This window comes from Branchiostoma lanceolatum, chromosome 12 (assembly GCF_035083965.1).
Source record: "Branchiostoma lanceolatum isolate klBraLanc5 chromosome 12, klBraLanc5.hap2, whole genome shotgun sequence".
Taxonomy (NCBI): domain Eukaryota; kingdom Metazoa; phylum Chordata; class Leptocardii; order Amphioxiformes; family Branchiostomatidae; genus Branchiostoma; species Branchiostoma lanceolatum.
Genome location: NC_089733.1, coordinates 9,205,979 through 9,228,724, shown reverse-complemented (window position 1 = coordinate 9,228,724; position 22,746 = coordinate 9,205,979). Strand labels below are relative to the sequence as shown.

The 22,746-nt window shown below is 41.7% G+C and overlaps 3 protein-coding genes across 4 annotated transcripts; 2 read left to right on the top strand and 1 right to left on the bottom strand.

The window, feature by feature from the left end:
* The first annotated feature begins 149 nt into the window (after nucleotides 1–149).
* Nucleotides 150–4,638, top strand: LOC136446521 (UDP-glucuronosyltransferase 1A1-like). The gene is made up of 8 exons (XM_066444924.1): nucleotides 150–284; nucleotides 1,292–1,589; nucleotides 2,029–2,260; nucleotides 2,456–2,627; nucleotides 2,734–2,890; nucleotides 3,069–3,288; nucleotides 3,432–3,651; nucleotides 3,993–4,638. Exons 2-8 carry the CDS (start codon nucleotides 1,302–1,304, stop codon nucleotides 4,276–4,278), a joined length of 1,575 nt encoding a protein of 524 aa, XP_066301021.1. The 5' UTR covers nucleotides 150–284; nucleotides 1,292–1,301; the 3' UTR covers nucleotides 4,279–4,638.
* LOC136446519 (angiotensin-converting enzyme-like) lies at nucleotides 4,326–21,720 on the bottom strand. Of its 2 annotated transcripts, XM_066444920.1 has the most exons (13): nucleotides 21,360–21,720; nucleotides 20,662–20,863; nucleotides 20,172–20,261; nucleotides 19,592–19,836; nucleotides 19,042–19,233; nucleotides 18,642–18,814; nucleotides 18,209–18,303; nucleotides 17,849–17,936; nucleotides 17,470–17,605; nucleotides 16,965–17,109; nucleotides 5,878–5,976; nucleotides 5,407–5,532; nucleotides 4,326–5,103 (listed from the first exon to the last, which is right to left on the bottom strand). In XM_066444920.1, the coding sequence occupies exons 1-13, from the start codon at nucleotides 21,526–21,528 to the stop codon at nucleotides 4,947–4,949; spliced, it is 1,917 nt and encodes a 638-aa protein (XP_066301017.1). In that variant the 5' UTR covers nucleotides 21,529–21,720; the 3' UTR covers nucleotides 4,326–4,946. The 2 variants fall into 2 exon arrangements, with proteins under 2 accessions (XP_066301017.1, XP_066301019.1); XM_066444922.1 differs by lacking the exon at nucleotides 19,042–19,233.
* LOC136446524 (UDP-glucuronosyltransferase 2C1-like) lies at nucleotides 6,527–15,876 on the top strand. The gene is made up of 8 exons (XM_066444926.1): nucleotides 6,527–6,649; nucleotides 10,915–11,248; nucleotides 12,351–12,582; nucleotides 12,983–13,151; nucleotides 13,738–13,894; nucleotides 14,176–14,395; nucleotides 14,585–14,804; nucleotides 15,181–15,876. The coding sequence occupies exons 2-8, from the start codon at nucleotides 10,961–10,963 to the stop codon at nucleotides 15,461–15,463; spliced, it is 1,569 nt and encodes a 522-aa protein (XP_066301023.1). The 5' UTR covers nucleotides 6,527–6,649; nucleotides 10,915–10,960; the 3' UTR covers nucleotides 15,464–15,876.
* Nucleotides 21,721–22,746: the final 1,026 nt, after the last annotated feature.

The window sequence follows — 22,746 nt, the reverse complement described above, 5'->3', positions numbered from 1 at the left end:
AGCAACACTGTCACAATCGGCAACATATCACACGGGCATTTAGGAGTTGCAGAGTTTGACAGTGATGGAGACTAGGAGAAAGTTCAACGCCCTCAGAACGTGCTACTGGACATTGTGCTAGCGGACAATGAGCTATGGAGCGTTGCACTTTGACCTGTTCTGACAAACAATTCCACGCCATATAACGGATCCGTAGTCTTGGCCAAAACCAGAACAGCTATAGAGCGGCACAGTTTTAACCACAGAGGTCTGTCGTTGCCGAGTCTACTGCTTTTTATCACAAGGTAATGTGATATGTTACGTTTATCCATATTTAGTTAATAGCTATAGCCGACAACTCCACAATGACACTACGGTTAGAAATTACTGACTTGTAAAGCTTGGTTCCGTAATACTATAATAATATTAGTGACAAAGTACCGCCCATATTTGAATTATAATTGGTATTCTAACTCTGAGTATATTTTCTGGACTCAGAGAACGTGTCGGGGTACGTACGTGTAACGTTAGTACGTGAAATGTTACAGGATCAAATTCTCTTGACCTTCAGTGACCTTGCTCTTTATGGGGAGGGGATACATGCCAAGTTACGCAAAAAAAACATGATGCTAAAGTAGTCCATGGGCGAAATAAGTTAAATGTCGGTAACTTTTCTTTTCCCTATGACTATTGGATAGTAGGGTGTCTGTGGCATTTATTTTGACATGATAGCCGTCCGACGCAGCATGGTCGAGTTTGAGTCGGCTATCTACCATTCAACCTTTGACCTACATATGGACCACGCCCTTTTATTCAATTATACAAAGGGTAGCGGGAAATGATTAAACATGAACATATTCAAACGTCCTTGATACGCCTTGTTTTAACTGAATTAGAGCGGTTCGGATCCGATTTTTGAATACATACAATGTATCTACATGTATAATTGTTTGATCCGTTTGGCTTAATTTTGACCCTTTCCGTTTTTCATGTTCCCTTTCAAATGTTATCTTCTTTTGAAGACTGATACTCCATATTGTATATGACGTGCGCCATATAACTGTACTTTGTATGCTTAGTTACATGGCGAACGGATACAAACATACGGCATTGAATTTCGAACATCAAAGTGAAGTTGAATTGTATTTCATATGTAACTTTTCATTAAAACCATACTGTTTCTCTTTCTTTAACATGCATTGCAAGTTGAAATGTATTACATGTGTAAGTTTTCATTCGAAAACTATTTATACTGTTTCTCTTTCTTTTATATGCTCTGATGCAAAACACTCAAACATCGTAACACGCCCAGCATACTTAGAATGTCGACCGGTTTCCATCTGCTCCTGGCTTTTGCTGCCATCTTGTCACAACGTGCTCAAGCTGCAGACATCCTCGTGGCGACGATGACGTTCGGCAGTGAGTGGATAGGCGTGGCGAAGATTGCCGAAGCCCTGGCTTCCCGAGGACATGTCGTCACCGTGGTGGCTCCAGCTAGCGAAAAGAGCGACCTGATGCGGAAATGGCCAGGCTTACGCTATGAACTTTACGGAGATCCTGAAAAACCACCTTTGATGAAAGAGAATATAAAAACTATCCTGCCAGTGATGGTAAGTGTTCTGCGCCAACTGTTCTGAGTATCAAGTAGTGACGTTGTGCGAACAATGGGATAAGCACATTATTGAATTTGTTCATTCTTGTGAGTTGTGTATTTAGATGATGAAGTCTAGCATATATATCTGGGTTATCAATCATCTTAGTGATCGATTCTAGTATACATACCTTTCTAGTCTGTGCAACGCAAACTCCGCTACAAGGCTGTAATAAGCCGTTCCCGCTAGGGCTGACCTATGTTGGACGGCCGCTATAAGCGCGATTCAATCAGGCTGATACCTTTCCATCCTTAATGGCATAAATGAAAAATAAAGGCATTGACTTGCCTTGACTTGACTTGACTTGACTTCAGTTGACTTGACTAATTTTAGGCCAAGTATACTCCCAACGTTACCCAATTCAACTTACCAGATTTTTGTGCAAAAATTGCCACAGGCATTCTCTTCAGATGGGGTACTAAGCTACATTCCATTGCTTGTTAAAATGATCTCTGGCCTCTTGGGTAACTGTGAGGGAATGTTGAGTGACAGTCAGCTGATGACGAAACTGAAGAACAGTCACTATGACGTAGTTCTGACGTACCCTGGGACGTCATGTGGGTCCATCGTGGCTCAGTACTTGGACCTACCTCTGGTCTGCACAATGAGGTCTACGCCTTTGGGACTAGGTGTGTCTTCTTTAAATCCTTTGTCGGCTATCAATATTACGCCGATTGATTTTCTACTTCGTTCATAACGTTGACTTTATATTTGTTCAATGACCCAACGTCTCAGCTTAGATCATGGAATATACAGGTAAATGTATCATTACGGTAGATATATGATTACAGTCATACAATATGGTTCTTTGTGATGTGTTGCAGACACCCGCGCCAATGGTGTCCCCACCCCTCTTGCCTACGTACCAACAGTGTCCTCAAGGCTGTCTGATCGAATGACCTTTTTCCAGAGAGTCAAGAATGTTTTAGCTTCTGTTGGGTTGAATGCTATAGGACGTCTAGTCTTCGAGAGAACTTACGACGGTATGGCAAGGAGGTACGTGGATGAATAATTGCTCGTCTTGTTTTATACATGAAGGAGATGTCTCGTCTCTGTAGTCAGTGTAAAACAAAGGTTGACATGACTTTTTGTGCACAAACAGAACCATTGGGGGCAACTACACCATGTCGGCTGCCTTGGCAAGAACCGACGTGTGGCTCTACCAATCAGACGTCATGTTCGACTTCCCTAGACCCACCATGCCAAATATGGTCAGCATAGCGGGTCACATGGCTGATAAGGTCAAGCCACTCAGTGAGGTTAGTCAATGATTGAAATTAGAAGCAACATAACATTAACGTCGACCAGCTTTGTGACCTTTTTCGCTGAAATCATATTTGATTGTGTTCTAATTGAAACAATAAACTTTATTGTCTTATTCTGTCAGAAATGACCTTCAAGGATGGTCCTAACTCTTGTATTCTACTGAATTAATAGGAGCTGGAAAAGTTCATGCAGAGCTCTGGAGATGCCGGGGTCGTGATAGTAACGTTCGGCTCCATGGTAGCGACTATGCCTGCAGAGAGAGCCGACATGCTGGCCGCTGCTTTTGCCCGTCTGCCGCAGAAGGTCGTGTGGCGCTACGCTGGGACGCCACCTCCAAGTCTGGGGTCCAACACCAAGACCATGAAGTGTTTACCTCAAAGCGACTTACTAGGTAAATGTCTGTAGAGTCCATTATATTGCCATGTCAGAGTTTGTTTATGCAGTTATAGTCTAGTGGATGATGAAAGCATTTTGTATAAAACCACATTGATCCAATGTTGTCACACATTCAAGCTTTAATTTGTATCCCTTCAGCTCATCCCAAGACAAAGGCGTTTGTATCACACTGTGGCTACAACGGTATAACAGAGGCCATGCACCACGGGGTGCCCCTGATCGGCATGCCTCTGTTCGGTGACCAACATGACAACATCGTCCGAGTGGTGGCCCGAGGGATGGCAGTGTCACTGGACATCCACAGCGTGACGTCAGAAGACGTTTATCAGGCCATCACTACCGTTATTACAGACCCAAGGTAAGTGCAGGAAGCCTAGGTAGAGTTAGAAGACTTTAAAGATGATATGAAAACGAACAGATTCTTGGCGTCTTCACTGATTTGCGATCTGAGCAAGTTTTGTCCACCCTGTTTGATGGCGGACCTCGACAAGTTAAGTCCACGGAGCGATGTACATGTCCTGTGTTGGATATCAAATGTACATCAACGGCTCTCACCTCTTTCAATGAACTAAAGCGATCAGTTACCTGAAACAATCTACATCACATTATCGTTCTTAAAAACCATTTACACAAATGATTCACAACAGCCCTGCGCTTGTCTGGTTTGTGCGAATGGGCTAACTTAAGAATGTATTTCAGGTACAAGGAAAAGGCCAAATTCATCTCCACCATCCGCCAAGACCAACCACAGTCACCCATGGAGCGGGCAATATGGTGGATAGAACACGTCATCAAACATGGTGGCCTCCCTCATCTCAGGTCAAGGGCAATCGAACTGCCCTTCTACCAGTACTACCTGTTAGACGTCCTGGCTCTGATTGTGGCAGTTATAACTGTTATATTGTTGAGCTGTTGGAAGTGCTGTTTGTTTGCTTGCGGCATGTGCAAAAGGAGTAGAACCGACATCAAACATAAAACTTCCTAACTCTTCATGTGCGCCAAATATGTCACAGAGAAAAAGAAGTGAATATGTAGATGTTTTGGGAAAGTGTCAACGTAGATGCACTTTACCTTTTATTTCAATGTAATATGTACGATTGGACTTGTAGAAATCTTTATGTAAATTCGCAGAAGTGGTGGTGACTATCTCTAACTGAGGGCCAGTGCAGAACATCAAAATAGTAAGGATATGAAATTGAACAAAATAGGAAGAATAACACTAGAGTTATTGCAACGTAATATTTCGAAAGGGAAGAGGCACGTTGTCGACTTCGCACGTAGAAAGCAATGAAAATAAGACATCCTTTGGAAAGGATTGCATTCAATAAAGAAACCAGGATGACATAAGTAACATTCGTTTTTATATATCGTTTCCACATGATTTGTCTGTATATATACCTACATATCATTGTATTGATCTATCTGTATGAGCTGTAGCGCAAGTTGGTATGAATAGTTGAGACAAAGACACTGTCCTTCAGGTAAATGTTGTTACATGAAAGCTGTCGCAAGAATGTTTGCGGTACTGTCACCTTCTCATTAGTCAGTACTAAAATAAAATCCCAATATAATTAATCGTTTATATAATTTGTTTCACCCTCTGCAATAGGCCAGGTTTATGTACTTTGTCTATCGGTAGGCGACTGTGCAACACTACCAACCTAAACTTTCCTTCTTATTCTGTTCCCGTAGCCATTTCATGAGCGGCTGAAAATACTCCAAAATGGCGGACGTCGCCATCTTGCTTTGACCTGTCATGGCCCTCATAGCTTCTGGCCAAGGTTGACTCTGTCCCATCCGCAACATCTCGCTGTAACAGATAATAGGGGAGAGGTTAACGTTGGGCTCACGGTTGTACACTAGTACCTAAACCTAAACCATAACCCGTTTAAATCTTATTGTTTTAAGCAGCATTGTTGAGACTAGACTTGATATTTGTCAAGGGCACAAAGCTGATTGATCAAGTTTTCTCAAAAATGTATGGATGCTAAGTCCCTATGGCTCCAAACCTAAAAACGTGAAGTGTATACTCGAGTTTCCTCATGTCAAATCTCTTGTCTACATCACAGACTATATTTTTGACCAATAGCTCAGACTGCTTGTGTAATCTTACCGTAGTCTATCCCCTGCTTCAGAGGACCCGTAGATGTCACACTTATGAAGCGGGCCTTGCAGATATCCTGCCTCCCTACACAGGGATTCGTGGAACTGGAACTGGATAATGTAGCTGACAAAGTACCTGCGGGAAGATTTGGAATTAGCACAAACGCTGTAGAATTTTTTGTGTTCCCTCGTTATAAAGACTCGAAGGCAATTGATTTATGAATATAAACACAAAGACAATGGAAGCGTTCAACATATACCTTTTGTCAAAACGTGTCTTCCCAGCAAAAATTCGTTGTTGCTCAGTCCCGACGATTTTCTAATTCTAAAACTTTGACTATAAAGAATTTATGAAATCTTTATTGACTAACTGCATGGTTCATAATTACATATCGTGCCGCGACGGGGCATATAGATATACATTTAACTTTTCACTTTAGTTGATCTCTATGACAAACAGCAATGTTATATGTACCATTACCTCATCATGGCAAATCCATAGACAATGTGAAACTTGGACCCAGCATCAAAGTCTTCTTCTGTCCTTTGTACAGGAGGCGACAGGCCCTGGTACTCCAACCTGTGAACACATGCCATAACTTGTAAGCCAAGTCTGTTCTTTTATTTAAGATATATACAAAACGATTTGTTCTATTCATTTTCAAATGAATGAATGGAAGAAGACATTGTACATTAATTTACAGGTTATGGTGATATGGTGACATCTTACTACATCTAAAGACTACATGTTACTACTCTGTACAAGTTCAACTTCTTCTAGCTTCTGAAGACTGTTGTAGATGTATGAACATATCGATGTACATGGTTTGTCTAGTTCCTTGAGGAATAAGAATTTATCTAGCAAGATCTGTGCTGTTTGAATATCGAAAAGAAGGAAACTGATCTTGGATATCATGAATTAAAGAAACGTTTCCAACAAGTCGCGTAATGTGTGATGGCACATGTATAAGATATGTAGCAACACTGTCACAATCGGCAGCATATCACACGGGCATTTAGGAGTTGCAGAGTTTAGAGACTAGGAGACAGGTCAACGCCCTCAGCCTTGAACGTGCTACTGGACATTGTGCTAGCAGACAATGAGCTATCGGGCGTTGCACTCTGACCTGTTCTGCCAACAATCCCACGCTATATAATGAAGCCGTAGTCTTGACCAACTCACCAGAACATAACAGCAGACTTTCAGCCAACAGAGGTCTGCCGTTGCCGAATCTACTGCTTTTTATCACAAGGTAATGCGATATGTTACGTTTGCTATATTTTAGCAGTCACGAGCCGACAACTCCTCAATGACACTGCGGTTAGAAATCACTAACCAGTAAAATCTTGGCTCCGTAATACTATGTACAACATGAGTGTTATTACCCTGGGAGACCAGAAACCGTATATCGGCGCGCTACCGTAAGCACCGCACGCGCGCCTCAGCTTTCCCGGACCACCCTCCCGCTGCCCCCGAAGAGAGTTGGGCGGGGGCGGTCTTCGGGGGCAGCGGGAGGGTGGGCCGGGAAAGCTTGGGCGCGCGTGCCGTGCTTGGTGGCGCGCCGATATACGGTGTCTGGTCTCCTAGGGTAAGTGGTATATGAAGGATGAAGGTACAAAGGATCGCCCATATCTACATTGTAATTGGCATTCTATTAAATATAGATATGTATATTTTCTTGACCCCAAGAACGTGGCGGGGTACGTGTAACGTTAGTACGTGTAATGTTACAGGATCAAATTCTCTTGACCTTTCAGTGACCTTGCTCTTTATGGGGAGGGGATAACGTTGGGTAACATAAATTCGGGATTTTTCCGATAATGGTTGACTGAAATCAATCTAGCAGAACAATAAACCATCATTTTTTTCTATTATTCTGTCAGTATCATGTACTATCTTTGCACTAAGGCCACAGCAAGTAATTTTTATGGATGACATCAGCGCGCTCATTAATTTTCGCCTGATTTGAAAATAAAAAACAAGAAATTTCATTGCCCTCCGACGGTGGTCAACATGCCAAAAATTGGCAAATACAGTATGTCGCAAATGTTGACAGTCTAAGATGTTTCATAGCATATGAATACCCAGTGTAGTTCCTGCCCATGATGGTATGACAAGCTGTTTTCTGCGTTTGTTCTAGTTAATTGAGCTGTATACACATCTTCAAGAACAGCTTAATGTTGACAGTCTAAGGTGTTTCATTGCATATGAATACCCAGTGTAGTTCATGCCCATCATGGTATAATAACAAACTGTTTTCTGCATTTGTTTATTGTCTAGTTTATTGAGCTGTATACACAAGGTGTTTCATCGCATATGAATTCCCAGTGTAGTTGCTTCAGATGATGGTACAACAAGCTCTTTTCTGCATTTGTCCCAGTAAGTCTATTGAGATGTATACACATCTACAAGGACATGTTTACATTAAATCAAGGAGTTTTTATATTATATATGAAACCTCATTGGTTGAATACATGATATCATATTTCGTCGCCTCAATTCTTGTTTAACAAGACTTATGATCTCAAAATTTGAAAATATAGGAATCTTGTTTTTTTTGGCCCGCCTTGTTTTTTTTTCGCCCTATCTCATTAATTTTGGAGTCTGTGGAGGATGTCATCCATAAAATTTACTTGCTGTGGCCTAATCATATATATGGTACATTTTGTCTCTAGTCGTGCTGACACCATAATATTTCAACTTGAAACTACCGTCCGCCGCACGCACAATGACGGTGCTGTCGGACAGGGGTGAACATTAATTCGGGAGAGAAGATTCGTCTTGAATATCTTACAGCTAATTACATTTTATACAGCAGCTATTCGTTCCATCCTTGGCTTGAGGAGAGTGCTATGGATATAGACGTGTCCAAGTAAAAAAAATACACGAAAAAATGGCCGTACCGCACACATCAGGCCTCCGGGAACAACCCGTGTGTTGAGTCGGTAGAACGCTACTCAAAGTTCACCCCCACCGTCATGGAAATTTGTACATTATTCATCGGGGCGTTAGCTGGATGCCGTAGAAATGGTAATACTACTATGTCCATGTGTTTCTGCTTGTGCTAAGAGCAAACTTTGAGGAAAATATCGCCATCAGTCCACTATCACACACAACATTTGGACAAAAAAGTGTTCCTCGCAAACGTTTGTCGTCTGCCGAATAGCAGGATTCTGGGTAACGAATATGGCGGCGGAAAAATTCACCGTAGTGCCGTAGCCATTGGTTGTAGCAACAAAGAGGCGTTTTGATGATTAATCACACTTAGAGTCCAGTTGTAGGTTAGCAAAAGAGATTCTAATAAGTTGTATTGTAAATAATTGTGTTGAGCAGGAAGCGGATGTGACATTTGTCTTATAAACCAGCGAACAACTATGTAGTATAGTTCTCCCACGAAGCCCTCAGACTGTGACAATAAGGGACGGAGCTTTTGACGTAGCCAACTTCTAATGCATGGTTATCGAAGCTTTTCAGACAGTGTTCTGAATACGTTAGTCTGTCAAGTTTGCATTTCTAGCGGTATTACTGATGTTGCATCTAGCACATATCCCTAAATACCCCGTTTTCGAAAAATCCCGAATTTAAGTACCCCGCGAATTTATGTTACCCAACGTTACATGCCAAGTTGCGCAAAAAAACATGATGCTAAAGTAGTCCATGGGCGAAATGAGTAAAATGTCGGTAACTTTTCCTTATGACTATTGGAAAGTAGGGGTGTCTGTGTCTGAATGGCCGAGTTTGAGTCGGCTATCTACCCTTCAACCTTTGACCTACATATGGACCATGCCCTTTTATTCAATTATACAAAGGGTAACGGGAAATGATTAAACATGAACGTTTTCAAACGTCCTTGATACGCCTTGTTTTAACTGAATTAGAGCGGTTCGGATCCGATTTCTGAATACTAGTACATATCTAACGTTACATGAATGTTGAAATGAAGGATTGTGCCTTAAACAGCTACTGACACGTAGAGGCCATTTTTTTTCAGAATATATACATCAAATGTAGTTTTATTCAGGTGACATAGGTATTTATGAAAGAAAATACACGGTTCTTTAGTTAAACGCTACTTTTGAACACCCCGTCACCGAAAATGCGTGCCGAGGTTCGCTAGAACAGTAAGCCGGGAATGACGTCACCGGCTGGAGCAGAAATAGAACACTGAACTTCTGAAGTCTCGGCCGCCATTTCAAGCCAGTGGGTGTTGGTAAACATAGAGTAGAGTAGAGTAGAGTAGAGTAGAGTAGAGTAGAGTAGAGTAGAGTAGAGTAGAGTAGAGTAGAGTAGAGTAGAGTAGAGTAGAGTAGAGTAGAGTAGAGAGTAGAGTAGAGTAGAATTTTCGGTCAGGTAGGACTGTTCCAGTTTAGACCGCTCTTCACTGTTGAATTTTTTTCACTCAACTGTCATGGTGGGTTTATGTGGGTGTTCCAATGCTCTGTGGCTGTACTTGACAGGGTGACATCCCATGTACCTGTCGAATCTGGCTTTGAAGGTATTCACTGAGGGAGCATTGATTACTTCTTCTGGGAGTCCGTTCCACCAGGGGATTACCCTGTGTTTGAAGAATAGCAACCTCCTATTTGCTAAACATACTATGCCCGGGAGATTGTATTTCTCGGGCATGTCCTGGATTGGTTTGTTGACATGCCGGACAAATGTGTCGCAGCGTATTGCTGGAACACCAGGAGTGCCGGTTTTAGCCTTTTTAAGTCATCTCGGGAGGAAAGCCTACGCAACAAGTGCGGACTACAAGTTCGTCGTGCACTGTTAAATCTGGGCCACTGAAAGGTCTCTGCTGTGGAAAGTAATTATAACTCCGTGGTCCGTAAGTTCTTCCGTGCAGCGCCCGTTTTGAAGAGGGACGTTTAGCCAGACGTCGTTGAACTGCGCTTATCGCCATGAGGACCGGCGTCTTATAAAACGGTTGATAGCTGTAGGGGACAACCCCACCTCCATCCCCTTGAGACGGCACAGACTCGACTTCCTCAAAAAATGCGTTTACGCCCGGCAAAATTCGCACGTCGTCTTCACTCATCATATCGGCTGTGCTCCAGCCGGTGACGTCAGAGGGTCACGTGATGCTCATTCCAGAAGCCGGCACAGTGTGTTGCGAAAAGCCGACTTTGAAAAGCCGTATAAATTTTATTTTTAGGTCATGACGATCACAAGAAATTTTAAGGTCCTACATCTTATGTATATTTTTCATATATAAATGCATTTTAGATATTTTCCTTCGTTGTTTAAGCATACAAACAAGTTTGATCCGTTTGGCTTTTAATTTTGGCCCTTTCCCTTTTTCGTGTTCCCTTTCAAATGTTATCTTCTTTTGAAGACTGATACTCCATATTGTATATGACGTGCGACATATAACTGTACTTTGAATGCTCAGTTACATGGCGAACGGATACAAACATACGGCATTGTATTTCGAGCATCAAAGTGAAGTTGAATTGTATCAAGTTTTCATTAAAACTCTTTGAACTGTTTCTCTATCTTTTATAACCTCTGATGCAGAACACTCAAACATCGCAGAGCACTCAAACACACGACTAGCTTTAAGATGTCGACCGGTTTCCATCTGCTCCTGGCTATTGCTGCCATCTTGTCACAACGCGCTCAAGCTGCGGACATCCTCGTGGCGACGATGACGTTCGGCAGCCTGTGGATGGACGTGGCGAAGATTGCCGAAGCCCTGGCTTCCCGAGGACATGTCGTCACCGTGGTGGCTCCAGCTAGCGAAAAGAGCGATCTGATGCGGAAATTGCCGAGCTTGCGCTATGAACTTTACGGAGATCCCAACAAACCACCGATGATGAAAAACAACCTAAAGACTGTGCCGCAAGCATTTGTAAGTGTCGACATCAATTTTGTGTTCTCAGTTAAGCATATTTTAGCGACTAGAATGGAATCAGCATATGGATCTGGTGCTTATTCTGTTCAAAGACACCAAGAATCTTGCAATGTGCATGCGGCATTCATATGAAATATACAAAATGCCACCACAAATCGATATACAAATTGACAGCTTTAACGAAATATGAAAAAAAAATTCTTGCAGGATCCAAATACTATCGAACCAATCACATATGAATGAAAAATCGTAATAACCATGCACAAATTTGCATCCAGATTTTACCTGCGAATCAAGTAGGCGATCGGCAATTTTTACACCAGTGACTAAATACAAATTGCAACAAGAGTTCCGCGACCTCATATCTCCATGAACTATTCTCTTTATGCAAATGACTTACACATTTACATAATATATTGTCACAATATTGACAGTCCTATCATTTACCACTTAGATGAATTATGGCAATTTTGCATTAATTATGCAAATTAGAATTCATTTGCATGATTGGTATCTGTTGATGCTCCACTTGCCATTAAAAGATATGTTACGGGTATTTGAGTCTTATAATGGAAAACACTGAAAATATAGATTCACCTCAAATTAAGTCCTAATTAGCATAATTTGCACTTCATTATGTACATCTCTGTCTAAGCTACCTGTGCACTAAATATCACGGAAATCAGTCGTTCCTTTCTTCAGTAATTCTCCTTAGAAGATTTTTTCACGATGACGCCCCTGCAGTTCCAGAGCAAGCTGCTAGGGGGCCCAAACCTACACCACGTCTTCATTACGTCACAAGCTATGTGTCACCAAAATAACAAGACCATAGCACATCCAGGTCAAAAGATACAAAAATGGAATTTCTGCTGCAGTACCAAGGTCACATACCAGGGGTCCCAAAATCGCAGATAAATATGCAGCTTGATAGATATTCATATGAAAGTAACAAGTTATTCAAATAGAATTGCTCATATCAACATAAACTACAAATATAACTATTCTGCGAATGAACTAACATCACTTTGATCACTTTGAGTTCAATGCACTTTCTTCCTTACCCATATTTTGCAATTGATTTGTATGAAAACTCTCACAGGCATTTTCTTCACTTACTTGGCTGGAATTCCTCGCATTGGGAAACAAAATGACTTCTGGCCTCTTGGAAAACTGTGAGGGAATGCTGAGTGACAGTCAGCTGATGACGAAACTGAAGAACAATCACTATGACGTAGTTCTGACGTACCCTGGGACGTCATGTGGGTCAATCGTGGCTCAGTACTTGGACCTACCTCTGGTCTGCACGCTGAGGTCTATGCCTACAGGACTTGGTGCGTTTAACGGTTATGTTTATACATTTTCATTTCATTTTAGATTCTATTTACCCAGGGACCACATATCGCCACTAGGGCGGTTTTTAATGTGTCCTGCAGCCTTACATAATCTTACATCGATCTGATGCTGGTCATGTTATACTAGTACTTCAAACGCGAGGCAATAGACCTCATGCCAAGTTTGTTTATTTATTTATAAATGTTACATCATAGACTCTACAGGTAAATATATTGATTCAATTCGAGACGCCTTCCCTATGTTTTTCAACTAACTTAAAGTACTTGTCATCTGGAAAGTTCAACGAGTTTATCGCATCATGGGAAATATGAAAATATGTTTGCGTTTTTCATGACCAAATCAGTATTAGTGTGATCGTCTTTTGATGTAATGTTGCAGACATCCGGGCCAGCGGTGTCCCCAATCCTGTCTCCTACGTACCAACTGTGATGTCAGGACTGACCGACCAAATGACCTTCTTACAGAGAGTCAAGAATACCCTGATGTATTTCGGACTGAGCACAGTGGGACATGTGGTAGAGAGGGGCATAGACGATGTTGCACGAAGGTATGTGCACGTACGCCGATGGCTTCATTAGGGTAGTAGATCATTCGAGAATTCTGGATCAAAGGTAAATGTAAACAGTTTCATAGACTTTTAGGCCGTAGGGGCAGGGGGGTGTTATCCACTGGGTCTAGGGCACGGTATTGGAAGGAGTAATCCAACCCTCTTCTTCCACCGCCTTTTACCCCCTCAACCGAAGTTAGGTACCCATTTTTACACATGAATGCTGTGAGGAAAGTTGTGTAAAGTGCATTTCCCGAGGGCACAGCATCTTTGGCACATCAGGGGATTCGAACCCAAGACCCCTGGGTTCTGGGCCAAACGCCCTAACCGTCACGCCAAAACGACGCCACTGTTCTGGATTACCAAGCCATTTTTTTTCCTTCTTGCCAACGTTTCAGCAGCCTTTATCAAGGCCTAAGGACATCTACTACTGCTAGCACCAAGATGACGTTGCGTCAAGAATGCTGTCCCAAAAGTGTGTATCCCCCCTCGTCTCGGCTGAGGAGACGATATAGGTCACATGACAGAAATGATATGTTAATAAGAACAACATTTCAACACTAATTTTGTTTCTACACACGAACAGAACCATTGGTAGCAACTACACCTTATTGGCTGCCTTGGCAAGAACCGACGTGTGGCTCTTCCAATCAGACGTCATGTTCGACTTCCCCAGACCCATCATGCCAAATATGGTCAACATAGCGGGTCACATGGCTGATAAGGTCAAACCACTCAGTGAGGTTGGTCAATGAAACATATTTGTACAAGACATATATTGAGTAACGTTACTGTAGAAGTATCTTCATCGTCGACAATCTATTCTATCTTGTTCATGGTCAGACAATTGTTTTATTTTCTGATGTGATTCAGATCGACTTCAGTCTTCAACAACTCGATCGTTTTATTCACCTGAATATAAATTTGCATCGTGAAATATGTATAAAGCTTCAAACAGGCAGTAAACAATGCTGAAGCACCAAGCAAAAATAGGTCGAACTTGTCAATTCTTGCATCACCATAGGAGCTCGAAAAGTTCATGCAGAGTTCTGGAGATACCGGTGTCGTGATCGTAACCTTCGGCTCCATGGTAGCGACCATGCCTGCAGAGAGAGCCGACATGCTGGCCGCTGCTTTTGCCCGTCTGCCGCAGAAGGTCGTGTGGCGCTACGCTGGGACGCCACCTCCAAGTCTGGGCTCCAACACCAAGACCATGAAGTGGTTACCTCAAAGTGACTTACTAGGTAAATGCTACTTGAATGCTTTGGAGACTGACGTTAAATCTTTGTTGCTTTTCGTACACGGTAGTCTCTTGTAGTATAAGCATTTTACATAAGCAATCTTCATTTCCGATTCGTTGCTACCTTGCCTTGAATAAGAAGGTATTTCCCATAGTATTTCCTCTAACTACTGTGACAATGTTTATATTACAGCTCATCCAAAAACAAAGGCGTTTGTATCTCATTGCGGTTATAATGGCGTATCAGAGGCCATGTACCACGGGGTGCCCCTGATCGGCATGCCTCTGTTTGGTGACCAATACGACAACATCGACCGGATGGTGGCCCGAGGGATGGCGGTGAAACTGGACATCCACAGCGTGACGTCAGAGAAGGTTTATCAGACGATCACTACAGTTATTTCCGACCCCAGGTATGTGTGACACCCACCATACAATGACTGTCTCCTTATGGAAGAAGCATCCTGTTTCTACATGTCTTGATGACGATGTTGATGACCATTCATTGCATGCTTGGGCGACACATCATTTCAGTCAAGAACGATCATCCCCTCTTAAGAATGCAGGTTTTGCCAAGGTGGAATGCGACTACCTTCGCTGTAGGCAAACATATTTGCTTCTGTCGATTGTCACATTTGATCGTTCCTTTTCGTAGGTTTGTCCTGAGTAAGGTGTACGCTTCTTGCATCTGTCGATGCACCAAGCAAATTCTCTTATAAGTTTATGTTTCATGTCAATGGTCTGCACGAGAGACTTCACTAATGCTAAGCGAACTTTGAATTATTTCAGGTACAAGGAAAAGGCCAAATTCATCTCCACCATCCGCCAAGACCATCCACAGCCGCCCATGGAGCGGGCAGTATGGTGGATAGAACACGTCATCAAACATGGCGGCCTCCCTCATCTCAGGTCAAGGGCAACCGAACTGCCACTCTACCAGTACTACCTGTTAGACGTGATAGCTCTGATTGTGGCGGTCGTGACCACTGTGTTATTGCTTTGTTGCAAGTGCTGTTCATTTGCATGTGGCTTATGCAAAAGGGGTAGAACTGCCAAGCAAAAGACTAATTGATTTTCTTTGGTGTAAAACTTTTCCAGCAAACACACTCAGGAAAAAGTTCTTCCGTGCTACCAAAGAAGTCACGTTGATGTCTGCGAATGTTTTGTGTTCATGATCATTTCACCTTGTAGGCTAGTACAACAAACTTGTGTAAAATTGCTTGTATGGTGTATAGAGAGTAGGGAGGGCAGTCAATTCAGAGATTAACAAAAGGTTCCAAATTGCAGTAAGGAAAATGTGGTTTTCACGGCAAGAACAGCACAATACAGCTTGACCGTGCCGTGAAGAGTGAGCTTGTTTTTGTTTACTAAAATGATCCTGTGACTTTAGCACCATATGTTTCACATACATTTGCTGCATAGATCAATGCCCATGACGAACATCATGTGTAATGGAGGGTGATTAAATGTGATTTTTACACATAATCGATAATTTCCTGTCGTGTTTGGACAGGGAAATGCATTGTTTTTCCTTTATAATTCGTTATTTTCCTTAAGCATCTTCTTTTTTTAACAATATCTTACTAATGACACAGCTTGGTTAGATAGTAACTTACTATCTAACCAAGCTGTGTCATTACGGTGGTGAGATGTGTTCTTAAGAAGCCAATATCCATGCAATCCTCAGCACGAGTCCAGCCAAGAACGTGCGAATGAGGAGGGATGTTAGGAACCTTGCCCTTTTTTCATGCGTATCTACTACTCAGTGAACATACCATCCGAAATGACTTGTGTTGCATGCCAACGGGAAACTTCAAAATGCAAATGATCTTTTGGTTTAGATATAACAACTTGACCGGCATAGCCTGTTCGGTAACCATGACAGATTATACTAGCCACTTGATACACATGATCTTAAAAGAAGACTTCAAACAATAGCTATAGCTAAGTGGGTTATCTTTAAAACATGGGGTTTTCTGAGGAAAAACCCACAGGCCATTTCAAGTCAAAAGGTTCTAGTCAGTATCTTCAAATGGGAAATAAAAAACAGACTTACCCGTATAAATGCCAAAGCAACCGTTGAGAACCAACATGTCATATAACGTTCATATAACGTTAATATTATCTGTACTTACTGTCAAGTTTAAGCTTTGTATTGTATGTAATTTTTACTCAGTAGTTAAAGTTCTCTTTTTGTCACAGATAGTTAGTTTTTGTATACAATATTGTATCACTTCTGTAATGCTACTTTCACGTATTGTTCCAACTTTAGTATGATGCTTTGATTTTGTTCTTGGTTGTAAAAATTGGTGGAGGTGAATAAAGTGGTGAAAAAAAAACATGACAGATTGCACTTATTACTTGTGACACTAGCAGACGACAAGGTCAAGTAGTCACGGTCAATTCAAGGCTCGGATGAAGGTTTCAAAACGCATATTTTTTGGCGCTGCATTCTACCAGTGTGCTTCATTCACTCACCAAATCAACACCATTAGATCTGTACAACTGGCTGCTTCGAAAAAAAAGAAAACTTGACAAAAACAGTTGTAATAATCATGTTGATAAGCCCTTACCGGAGTTTCCACCACTCCCTGTTGTACTCGTCTGCGGTTATCTTCCCGCTGAAGACACGACTTTGCCACGTGTCGATCATGAGCCCCATGGCAAGGGCAGGGATCTTATCCAGGGCTTGCCTCAGAAGAAAGTTGATCTCGCTTTCTGTGCGGACACATGTTTATCAACTTTAAAAACAGGTCTGGTAGTGTTTTACAATAGCAAATTCAGTCTATTCGGATAACTGTGGATGTTTACATTCATATATATATTATTCAACAGCTAATTGGTGTTGAGAAAGGGATTTCGTTCCCACTTTATATATATTAATATTGCTAAACGGTCCCAGTGAAAGCATCATTTCTCGCGATGCTGTATGAACCGTCTGGTCGTTTACAAATTTGTGCAGTGGCTTGAGTAGCTTTTGTATTGATTATCTCGTTACTTATATGTCTAAGCTTCATCGACTTATCTAGTAATAGGTCTTGTTCCTTGCACTTCACTTCAAATGAAATGTGTTTTTACCGTGTGAGTCTGGCCAGTCCTCCAGCAGCCCGACAGTACGGAGGTGCCCAGGCGTCATGGCGGACAGGGCAATGGTGTCTCCCACAGCCTCATGAAACCCCGGGTTGGCGCCATCCCTGTACAGCATGGGCTGGTCCTATAGATAAACGTTACTGTTACCATAGCACTACGACTCTCTCTTCGAGAAATCCACGTATTTTCTTTATTGTTCGCAGAACGTATCCCATTGCATAACAAATAAAGAAACAAACATATTCATCATCATACAAATGTGGCAAATCCTATCGTTGCAAATTCATCATGGATGATTGGAATTCATCTCTTAAGATTACACAAAGTTAGAGATTCATAAACTCGTCAACCTCGCAATGTCACGAACCTCGTACTGTAGGAAGTACTGGATGTGGCCCAACTCGTGATGGACCGTCTCAAGGTACTCATGGTTGACCTCTGTACACATCTTGACCCTGGTAGCCGAATATATAGAATAGCCGACAGATAAATGGAAGCCAGTAGAGTTTGTACAGTTAAAATTACCTTTTCTACAATGGATATTGTTTCTGCCCATGAAGACTGTCCCGCCACTATAGGATCTGCTTGGAGATCACTTTTCTACCCTATCGACCTAACATCCCCATAGCGTGCTTACTTTGTACAAAGCAATAGATCAGAGTCAATAGACAATCTTATAGAATACAAGTTTACTCTTTAGAGGGTCTCGTGGTGTGTTGGGACTCACCTGACGTCGCTTTGGTGATGGAAGTCCCAGGATGTTGGGTGGCAGGACACTTCCCTGTCATCGGGACGGACGATCATAGACTTCTCCCAGAAAACCTACAACATGCGAGAAAAACTAGCATGGGTCAGTACTATTCCAGGCCCAAGGTGAGACTGGATACTAGTATTAGATTTATTTTCATTTCTCATATTTTGTTAGGGACATAGTCAGATACCAGAGAAAACTGGCTGTACTCGATTAAGATATCTGATGTGCAGTAATCTAATACGAAGAAGAAAGAAGAAAAAAATACTACCAGGTTTACAATAAGGTGCGGCTGCTGAATCTTCTTTTTAATGGTTATTCTATGTCAATGCTTTACTTGTGATTTGATGAAAAGTCCATTTCAGCTGTCCTTTATTTGCTTGACTTGTTCACGTACAGACATACTGACCTCTGGTAATTCCCGCAAACCAATAGAGGTGAAGAACTCCTCTGCAGTCTTGAACATGCGCAGTGGGTCATATCCCTTTTCCAACAGGACGGAAGTGACGTTCATATCCGGTTGGTCTGGATAGGGTGCCACCAAACTGTAAATGTTGCCCCACCACTTGGCCCAAATGTTTCCTTCAATAGAGAACAAAGGTGAATGTGCATTTTAGGGCTTGTTAGGATTATGTAAGCCAAACACACACGCACACACACACACACACACACACACACACACACACACACACACACACACACACACACACACACAAACTTACTCATGCAGTATGCTAAACTCAAAACTCGTGCACAAACACCCGCTAGCAATTTTTCAAGATAGGAAAGATGTAACCGTGTTACGGTACCTAATAGGTGTGCAGGTATTGGACCTGTTGTTGAGACTTTGTCTTCACCGTAGAAACTGGCCAACCTTCTCCTGACATAAGCATGTAGCTGGATGTACAGGGGTCTGATCTGACTCCACAGGTCGTTGGCAACGTCCAGCAAGTTTTCTATCTCAAACGGCGCTTCAAACAGTTCCCAGTAGTTACCGAATCCTGTCACAATAGAACGCGAATATTTCATATAATCAGATGCTGAAAGACTTAATACTACTAAATGCAGATGAACTTAGCAGAGACTTGAGTTCTGGGAGAGAACTTCAACATCAGTTTCAAATGGTACATGCTAGAGGATCCAGATATGAGATCCTGGGACCGATGTTTGCTAGTCAACGGAAGAGAAGTGTTAGCCTGAGTGCCATCCTAGTTAGTTCCGGATCCAGGCTTTCCGTTTGGTTGGTGAAAGGAAAGCCTGGAACTAACTAGGGTGACATTCAGGCTAGAGAAGTGTAAGATCACACGTATGAACGACATTAAGTGAGTAAAAGTAATAAAAGCAACTTCATTTTCTCACCATGCTCTTGTGCTCCGCTGTTTTTCAGTTCAACCAGTCGCGCGAATTTCTCTCTCATAGCTGGACCAACCGCGTCGCGGAAACCAAGCCACGCCCACTGCAGTTCGTTATAGTCACGTGATGTCGCGAAGATGCGTTCAAGGTCAGGTTCGAGAGGGTGACAAACCTCGTCCTCGTTCTCATCCCGACATGCCTTGCCCGTGCTATACAGAGTTTCGATGTCATTTTTGAGCTTGGACATTTGTCTGCAAAAAAAGGTGTATCTATCATCAAAAACCGCAAGTATGTTAATACAGCAGGATGCCAGTAAATACTACCGGTAGTAGTAACGTTAAATATTATATAAGATAGTCCACGTGCACGTAGACTGCATATTCGACTTGTAGTACTAGTATGTAATAGCTGCTGTTATAAGGTATTTCTCTCTTTGTGGTATCAGTAAGAATAATAAAAGTTTTTTCGCTGGGTTGAGTGAGAGAGTTGGCAGTTCCGGAAAAATTAACTTGCACTAATAGAATGATGATAATGAAATTTTGTTCGTTGTGCATGATTGTGTGTTTGTAAGAATAACGCATTTTACCTGAGATCGTTAGAATCTTCTGGGGTGCCATCTAGCGATATCAGCCAGAATTGTCTCCTCAAGTCTTCTGAATATGCAGCTGGAGTGAACCTGGTTGAAATTAGATGGTAAAATGTGATATTGTTAAACTTAACGAGAGATGTGTAGAGGGGATATGGAACTAGGCAGAATTGATTATTTGTGTGTAACGTTATGATTATTGATCAATTATAAAAAAATTAGTCAACATCTATTTACACCAGTTACTAGTGTATAGGCCCTGATATATCACTAACAATTGGACAAGAAATAAATATAAGCATTTTACTACTTACGAATACAGAAATCTACAAAATCCATACTTGGAAAAGCCAAAGTATAATGCCACAAATAGAATGTGCAGCAATAATCAAATCTCACATCATATCATTTAACGTTATATCACCGTTTAAAATACATGATCTGTCTTTGTAAGCATATCGATCATAACGTCATTGGAAATCTTACAAACCTCTTAGCCTCCTTTCGTTTCTTTAACTTCCACTTCTTAAGTTGACTGCTAGCCCGGATCGCAGCCGCTGCGGTGGTGGGGTTCATGTTGGTACTGTGAGCCCAGCTGGCTTCGGCTGCCGATGCAGCGCGCTTGCGCAGCTCGGCGTTGTACAGTCGAAGCCACATACGAGCCTCGATTTCATCCACGGATTTATCAATAGCTAAAGAACATAGATCAATAGTTAGGCACTGACGTTAGATTCGAATTGGTCTCTTGTTACAACTCAGCCTGGAAAGAAACTTATACCCGGCCCGATGTAAACAAACCTGAACACACACCAAGACAAGCAAACAAACAAACAAACAAACAAACATATCGACAGTTACACCTCCGTTTTCACTGAAGTTAAAAGCAAGTTTTACCTAAATACATATTTTCTTTGCAGGTCTAATATGGTTTACTTAGTCGCAAATGTACTTTCAAAGGAATCTTTGAGAGGTGGTACGGGATCAGGGAGTGTAATTGTTCATATTCTAAAAATGGATCCAGGTTATTCCCAACAATTAGCCACTCCTTCCGTGGTAAAACTCTACATACGAAAAACATTGACATTCACCATTCTTAGTTTTCAGGGTGACCCATCCAATCAATCAACAAACAAACAGTGGACAGGTGGGTGTGAAATCAAGTTATGATAATCATATTGATAATCTTACCAACTCTCTTGTCTGGTATGCAGCAACGCAGACGCCTGGGACAGCAAAATGTGTTTACTACTTTCACCATGCCTTCTGTCACTGTGGATCTCTGGAGCTGAGAGGCTGGCTTCGCTGTTTCAACCACCAAAACACAGAAGACGAGACAAAGAATCCACGACCTGGTCATAGTGTTTATATATGCAGACAGTCAAACTAAAATCTTGGACGGGCTGAAATCAGTCATGGCGTCAGAGTAGGCAATGGTGGACACTATGGAATCGTTCTCGATATAAGTCGTTTCAATACGTTTAAAAAACAGTACGCATTCATAGGGAGTGTTGCAACAGACAACACATGACCTTTGACACTAGCCTCGGTTCTGTGATTTGAGTTGGAAACTTGTCCAACGGCTTCCTGAAACTCTTTGGAACAAACCAAGAAGGACTGTAGGGGTCTAATGTTAGAAGAAAAAGTTTTACAGTGAGGGGAAAAACTTGACTGGGATTATTACCCAAAAAAATAGTCATTGATATAAATTCGGTGCTTGTAGAAGAGAAACCAATCAAAATATTCATCTCCAACCGACAAGACAACAGAATTTTACACTTTTATTATTACAATCTATTTCTTTGGACAATTCATTACTCTAGATATCTAAGAACAAAGATCATAACCTTGTAACACTTTCCTTTAAAAATACCCATTCAAGAGTTGTTAATATTACCACAACTTTTATAATGTATGTAGGAATTGTCATACCAGTGACGGAACACTAGCAATTCAATAGATTGATCACATTGATGAGATATCAATAGTAAAGTAATTTGATCACATGTATTTTTTCATGGCTTTTACACGCATTCTATTCATACGTTACATTAAAGTATACTTATACATCACAGTCATTACATAAAATTCGACATTTCATCACATCACGAAGTTGCTAACAGGGATACTTTTGTTAGATTCTGAAGTATTGCATATCACAACCATTGCGTTGTGGTTGCAGCCTACAAGAACTACGTATAACTTTAGTCCTTTATATTCAAGTGGCAATTAAAGGAACTACAGAACTCTACAGAACTACACAAGTGGCAATTAAAGGAACTACTGAACCCTTTAGTAGTGGGTCTATCCAAGGTGGTCTATCCTACAGAAACTATAACACTCTCTATTCAAATGGACAAGTGAACTACAATTAGCAAAGCTAACACTATGAATGAAGCAAACAATAACGCTGGCAATTGAGGTTGGTGCCAGGCCCTGAACGTCAAAGCAAGCCAACAAAGGGATGAAAAAAAAATCAATATACACCAAACATCTTTCGATAAGTCTGACCATGTACTAATATACCATTAACCGATGTCATTTTGGAAAGAAACTGGTCAAAAGGGGTCGTAAAAGG